The following is a 6850-nucleotide window of genomic DNA, read 5'->3' on the forward strand; positions in this document are numbered from 1 at the left end:
CGTCGCCCGCGCCGACCGGGCTCCGCGACCGCGCGGACGCGGCGTCGTCGTCGCCCGCGCGGTCGGCCGCGCGCGAGGGCTTGGACAGGATCTCGATGGGCACGGACCGCGAGCCGCGGACGGGCGCGTCGCGCGGGCCGGCGACGAGGACGAAGCGCTGGTTCTGGTGGCGGGAGCTGAGGTCGTTGACGCGGACCTTGAGCGTCGCCGCGGCGCCGGCCGCGAGCTCGAGCATGGGCTTCGACTCCTCGGCGAGCTCGAAGAGGGGCACGGGGCGGTTCACGATCTTGCTCTGGTTGAAGAAGCCGACCTGGATCTCGCCGGAACCGCAGAGCGGGTCCACGAGCGGGTCCGTCGCCGCCTCGTAGAGCAGCCAGAGCGCGAGGCTCACGCGGTCCCTCGTGCCGTTGTGCACGGCGACGTACATCCAGTTGCTGTTGCCGCCCATGTCCTTGTACCACGTGAAGCTGCCCTCCTCCATGGACCCCTCGAAGCAGTTCTTCCCGCTCTTGTTCTGCGCCGCGGCGATGGACTTGATGCGCACGACGCCGCGCCGGGGGCTGCACGACGGCGGCGGGAGGCCCATGGCGCCGCCGCCCGAGGGATGCGGGTCGCGCGGGAGGTCGACGGAGACGGCGACGGGCTGCGACGCGTCGAAGGCCTCGGGCATGGTCGTGTTGGTGCTTGGCTTTCCCTGCCATCACATGACGCGGACCGGGAGTGCCGGAAACGAGAATAGAGCGATCGTTGGACTAGTTATTGAAGGGGGTGCGCACCGATCGTTACAAGTATCGTTACATGGTTTATTGTCAATCGCGGTTACCGATATATTACAGCTGTATATACACCGCGCCGCGAATTCGCCGCGCGATGCTCCGGGCCCAACACCATGCCCTGCCCGCCGCCCGCGACGATCGAAGCGCCGGAGGACAGCGTCGGCGGCGCCGAGGCCGGGAGCATCCGGCATCCCATCGCGCTGGCGAGCGGCTGCCCCGTGCGCATCGTGCTCCGGCCGCGGCAGGCGCTCCACTTCACGCTGCCCGGCTTCCGCGGCACGCGCAAGCTCCTGCGGCACGACTGGAGCTACGACGGCGCGCCGCCGCGGACGCTCTTCTCGGCCCGGCGCGCGCCGCGCTACCACGAGGGCGGCGAGAGCCACTTCGACTGGTACGACGCGCCCCTCGAGGCCGAGGACGGCGCCGTCTACCGCGAGGCCGCGGACGGCAAGGACGCCTACGGCTGCTCCGACTTCTGCCAGTTCGACTTCCTCGAGTGCGACTGCGCCGGCGGCGACTGGCGCGAGCGAAACGACGCGCTCCACGTCACGGTGTCGCACCGCGACGGCCTCGAGCCCGTCGCGGGCGTCGTCGCCTTCGCGGCCGCGGAGCCCGGGCGCGCGGCGCCGCCGCCCTGCGGGTCCCCGGGGGCGCCGCGCGCGCCGGTCGAGGTCGCGCTCGCCGTCGCCGTCGCGGCGCTCCTGGCCGCGCTCGCGGCCGCGCTCGTCGCGCTGCGGCGCGCGCGGCGCCGCGGCGCCGCGGCCCGCGCGCCCGTCGTCGAGCTCGCGCCGCCGCTGGATTCCAGCGACGACGTCGTGCCGACGACGCCGACGACGCCGACGCCGCTCCTCCGCGACCGGCCCGACGCCCACGGCCGCCGCCTCCGGGCGCCGTGACGGACCCGCGCGGGCGCGCGCTCCTACGATGACGCGTGTGACGGACCCGCCACGCTTACGCCGTAACGGGCCCGCTACGATTACGCGGCGCGGGGCGCCGGCGCCGTCTCCCGGAGGGGCGCGAGCGTCGCCTCGTCGAGGAGCACGCCCGTGACCGTGTGGGGCCGGGGCCCCGACGGCGACCGGGGCCGCGCCCGGCGCAGGACGCCCCGGCTCGCCGCGCGCGGCGGCGGCGCGTCGACGTTGCCCACGGCGAGCGCGGGCGCGCCCGCGCGGTCCGCGCGGAGCGAGCTCGCGCGCGGCGCGACGCGGCGCGGCTCGTCGAAGCGGTGCGTCGTCGCGCGGAAGGGCGGGCTCGTCGGCTGGCCCCGGGCGCAGTCCCGGGGCGCGTCGTAGGGCGGCGGCGAGTCGAGCGCCGCGGCCGTGTTGAAGCCCGCATGCGGCCGGCCCCAATTCGACTTGTACTCAAAGGGCGAGTTCGACGTCGACGACTGGAACGTCGCCTGGCGGCTCACGTCGCCGCAGGTCTCGTCGGGGAGCCAGGGGTCCCGGTGGGCGTAGGCGCCCGGGCCCGGCGCGAGGCGCGACGCGCGCGGCGGCGCGAGGCGCTCGGGCGAGAGTCCCCAGTGGCTCCGGTACGGGTGGCGCCGCTGGCGCCGCCGGCGGCCCCGGTCGACGTCGTGGAAGCGCTCGTGGAGCACGACGCGCTTCTTGCGGAAGCCGTGGAGCCGCCCCCGCGTGTCGAACTGGCGGAGCCGCGGGAACCGGCGCTCCTTGGAGAACGCGGGCTGCGCGGCGCGCCAGAGCCGGCCGTCGGCGGCCTCGGCGTCGTAGTAGTCGAGGCTGCTCAGGCGGCTCGCGGCGTCGGGCGCCCGGTCCGCGTACTTCTCGACGACGTACTTGTCGTAGGGGTTCGGCGCCGACGCGCCGGAGGCGCGGCCTTTCACCCAGGACGCGAAGGTCTCGCCGCGGGCCTGCATGGCCCGGCTCGACGTCGCGGTGACGGCCGTGCGCGCCGTCTGCTCCGTGGCCACCGTGGTGGTCCCGGACCCATAGCTCAGCACGGACCCGCTCAGGAGCGTGTTTTGCGGGAGGCCCATCGGATTAGCGCGCCTCCGACGAGCGGAGTTACGCGAGGCCGCTCGTGAAGGCAAGGTTGAACGTCACGAGACGATGGCCGCCGCATGAGCGCGCGCCGCGCCGGGCTGCTCGGCGCGCTCCTCGTCGCGGGCGCCGCGGGCCAGGCCGACGGCGGCGCGCTGGAGCGCGCCGTCGCGGCGGCGGCGCCGAGGATGGCGGCCTGCGCCGCCGCCGACGCCGCCACGCAGCCCTACCTGAGCTGCGAGCTCCTCGCGGCGGGCGACGCGGCCATGGGCGGCCGCGGCGGCCTGCGCGTCCACCGCGTCGCGCGCGCGGCGCTGCGCGTGGACCGCGGCGCCGAGCCGCCGCGCGTGGCCCTCGCCGCGACGGAGGGCTTCGACGTGCCCTCGTGCTCTCCCGAGGGCCGCTGGGGGCCCGGCGGCTGCCGCGCGTCGCGCGCGGGCTTCGCGGGCAGCGCGCTCGTGCTGGCCCACCCCTGGGCGGGCAACTACCAGCACTTCTGCTTCGAGCTGCTGCCGCGCGCGGTCGTCTTCGCGCGGCTCCTCCGCCGGGAGCGGCCGGCCGCGGCCGTCGCGCTCGCCCGCGTGCGAATCAAATATTCAACCCGACTTCAATGTGATCGTATGCGACAGTTTCGACGCAATCTCTTCGGCCGTGCTTCGAGAACTCGACGAGAGCAATCGATTCGTCCAAAAATCAGCCGAATCGACTTCGATGTGACCGAGCTCGAGAATTCTCAAGTTTGGTCAGGACCACCCAAACCAGTGGTCGAATTCCACACAGGTCCTCGCGGGCCTCGACGCGCCCTGGCAGCGCGACTGGCTGCGCGCGGCGGGCGTCGGCGACGTGCGCGTCGCGGGCGACGGCGACGCCTGGGCCGAGGTCTGGCTGCCGGCGCCCGTGGCCTCGAACTTTGGCGCGTGGACGCCGCTCGCGCTCGACGCGCTCCGCGCGGTCCGCGACCGCGTCGCGCTCCCGCGCCGCGGGGGCGGCGTCGTCTACGCGCCACTGCAGCGCCGAAACCAACCCGCCGCGTCGCGTCCCCGAGGACCGCCCGCCGGCGTCGCCCGCGCGCCGACGCGTCGCGGCCCCAGGCGTCGCGCCGCGACTCGACGAAGCGGCGCATGACGAACGAGGCCGCGCTCGCGGCGGCGCTCGCGGCGGCCGGCGTGCCGGCCGTCGAGTTCTCCGACTACCCGACCGTCGCGGGCCGCGCGGCGCTCCTCGCGAACGCGTCGCCCGCGGGGCAGCACAAGGGTGATTCAACGTCGCTTCAACGTGAATGTTCCGCGCGCGCGCGTTCCGGAAAAAGCATCCACGCTTCGAGACCGTTTCAAGAGATGATCGCTCGTCCAAAAATCAGCCGAAACGAGTGGAAAACGGCCGAGATCGGAGCCTTTGAAGTTGGGAATTTCGCTCTCTTGTGCTGCCCTGGTCGCCCGCGGCGCGGACGTCGACGACGGAGCCGGCGCGTCCCGACCGCACTTCAACAGTGCGCACGAGTCCTCGCGTCGAAACGGTCGCGAGTCCTCGCGTCGACGTCGGGGCGAAGCGTCGAGTTCCGCGCAGGTCGCTCGTCGTCGCGCCGTTCGGCGCCGCGGTCGCCAACGTCCTCGCGGCGCCGCGCGGGACGGCGTGGCTCTTCCTCTGCCCGCCGACGATGTGCAAGGCGGGCGAGCTGGCGTTCTCCCGGGACCTCGCGGCCGCGCTCGACGTCTCGCTCGCGTTCCTGGAGGGCGTCGGCGCGCGCGCGGACCCGGCGGCCGCGGCCGCGATGAACAGCCCCTGGGTCGCGGACGTGGAGAAGGTGCTCGCGGGCGTCCAGCGCGCGCGCGGGGCGAGGCGACGGCGGGGGTAAGGAGCTTCGTCGGCGCGCTCGCCATGACGGCCGCCGGATTCGCGCGAGCCCCGCGCGGGCCGTCGTCCCTTAGTCCCCGCGCGGGCAGCAGACCGGCAGGCCCGCCAGCCGCTCCCCGGGCCCCAGGCAGAGGTACGCGAGGGTGCCGTCCCTCGCGAGCTCCGCGGCGAGCCTGCGGCCGTGGCCCCAGGTCGACGTGGTGTAGTTCCTGGGGTTGAGCGGGTAGGGCCGGTCGACGTCGAACGGGTCGCACTCGCCCGGGTTCCGCAGCCAGCAGCTCGCGCACGGCTCGCGCGTCCAGAAGAGCGCGTAGTCGGTTTCGGGCGCCGCGAAGCGCGCGTTCGCGTCGCCGCGCGGGTCGCCGGCCCAGAGCGCGCGCGCCCAGGCCGCGTCGCCGCGGGGCAGGCCGCCGAGCCCGCAGAGGTCGCGCCCGCCGCGCGCGCAGGCCGCGCGCGCGTCGTCGAAGCGGCGCGCGGCGCGCAACCCCGGCGCGACGGCGGCCGCCGGCGGCGCCGGCGCCGGCGCGCCGCGGAAGCGCCGGCCCCAGAGGTCCTGGGCGTAGGGCACCGTGCGCACCTGGCCCTCGCGCGCGAAGGCGTAGAGGCGCAGCACGCGGTTGTCGATGTCCGTGATCGCGAGGGACGACGTCCCCGGCAGCCGCGCCATGGCGTGCGGCCGCGAGAACTGGGCGGCGCCGAAGGCGCCGTCGCGCCAGCCGTTGGCCTTGTCGTCGCTCGTGAGCAGCGCGCATCTGACGTCGCCCCGCGCGTCGACGCGGTAGAGGCCCTTGGCGTCGGACACGGGCTGCGGCCCGCTGAGCACGTAGTAGGCGCCGCCGGCCTCGACGACGTCGCGCGCGTGGCGGTCGCCGCACGCGGCGCGGAAGCCGACGGACGCAAAGGTCGCGCGCGACCGGCGGCGGCTCACGTCGGCGAGGCGCAGGAACGACGCCTCGTCCGTCGCGAGGAGCGCGGACCCGTCGTCGGACGAGAACTGGAGGCCCGAGAGCGCGGTGATGCGGAGCTCGAACTCGTCGCCGCGGCGCGGCCGCAGCTGGGCCACGGGGAGAAGCCCCCCGTCGGCCGCGTCGGTCGCGTCGAAGACGAGCACGCCGTAGCCCATGGCCGCGACGTAGCCGTCCCGGCCGTTGGGGGCGATTGCGACCATGCGGAGGCTCGCGTTCAGGGACGGCCCGTGGCCGGCGTCCGCGAGGCGCGCGACGCCGCGCCCGTCGACGGGCCGCGCGACGACGCGCGACGACGCCAGCTCGTCGAAGGTCCCGGTTTGCGCCATGGCGGCCAGCGGCCGCGCGAGGTCCACGCGCCAGAAGCTCGGCTTCTCATCGTTGCCGTTCGAGGAGACCCAGGCGGTCGCGCAGGCGGCGCAGGACCCGACGCCGGTCGGCGACACCCAGTCCTGTTTGCGCGTCGTATTTGTCCGCGCGCGGTTGTACCTGTCCACGGGCCAGAAGAAGTCGCCGACGCGCCGGCTCGCGCGCGTGTCCACGGCGAAGAGCGCGGCGAAGTTCGAGTCCGTGATGACGACGTGCGTCGCGTCGACGGCGAAGATGCCGACGGGCCCTTTGCCCGTCGACGACGACGGCGCGACGCACAGAGACAACGCGGCGATGCGCAGCCAGCCCTGCCGCACCGCCATTCCCATGGGCTGCCGAGATCTCACTGACGGATCATCGAGCGATCACCATCTGATCATCATCATCTCGAATTTTTTCGTATATGTGGCTGGCTGAGGAAGGTTAAAATGCAACAATCTTGGCGCAAGCCCGAGCCGAGATATAAGCTGAGGAATGTTAAAAATCGATGAAATGGCCATACAAACCACAACTTTGGAGGTCTCGTTCTCGGCCCCATGGCCACCGATTCCTTTGGTTCTTGTTGCATCTGAAAGAGCTCAATGTCGTCTTGCGCGCTGGGCCATTAACTCCGAATCTTGAACCGCCTTGAAAAGTTGCATTTCAACGTTCCTCAGCCACATATGTATTTTTAGCTGCCCAGCAAGAGGTATGCACAAACAACCTTAACCACTGTCATGCTGATCTGAGATGGGTGCTCTGAGAATGGGGTGAGGTAGTGGTGGTGGTGGTGGGGGTGGTACCCCTGGGGCCGCTGGAGACCACTCGAATCCACCGGAAATATGCTTGTTTTCAAAGTTGGCTCTATCGACCAGTTTTGATCTCGAGCTCGAGCAAATTGGGGTTT

General features: G+C 72.8%; 3 protein-coding genes across 3 annotated transcripts in view; all 3 read right to left on the reverse strand.

Annotated features, from left to right (window-relative positions):
* Positions 1–670, reverse strand: part of AURANDRAFT_60951 (hypothetical protein) — a gene marked incomplete at both ends in the record, with an annotated part of 3879 nt that extends 3209 nt beyond the window's left edge. The window contains one exon of the mRNA XM_009034275.1: positions 17–670. Coding sequence (XP_009032523.1) covers positions 17–670 — 654 coding nt within the window. The remainder of the gene's footprint in view (positions 1–16) is intronic.
* A 1082-nt stretch (positions 671–1752) lies between these two features.
* AURANDRAFT_60952 (hypothetical protein) lies at positions 1753–2772 on the reverse strand (the record flags this gene model as incomplete). Its single annotated transcript, XM_009034274.1, has 1 exon — positions 1753–2772. One exon carries the CDS (start codon positions 2770–2772, stop codon positions 1753–1755), a length of 1020 nt encoding a protein of 339 aa, XP_009032522.1.
* A 1928-nt stretch (positions 2773–4700) lies between these two features.
* On the reverse strand, positions 4701–6293 carry AURANDRAFT_60953 (hypothetical protein; the record flags this gene model as incomplete). Its single annotated transcript, XM_009034273.1, has 1 exon — positions 4701–6293. The coding sequence occupies one exon, from the start codon at positions 6291–6293 to the stop codon at positions 4701–4703; it is 1593 nt and encodes a 530-aa protein (XP_009032521.1).
* Positions 6294–6850: the final 557 nt, after the last annotated feature.

This window comes from Aureococcus anophagefferens (assembly GCF_000186865.1).
Source record: "Aureococcus anophagefferens unplaced genomic scaffold AURANscaffold_1, whole genome shotgun sequence".
NCBI classification, from domain to species: Eukaryota; class Pelagophyceae; order Pelagomonadales; family Pelagomonadaceae; genus Aureococcus; species Aureococcus anophagefferens.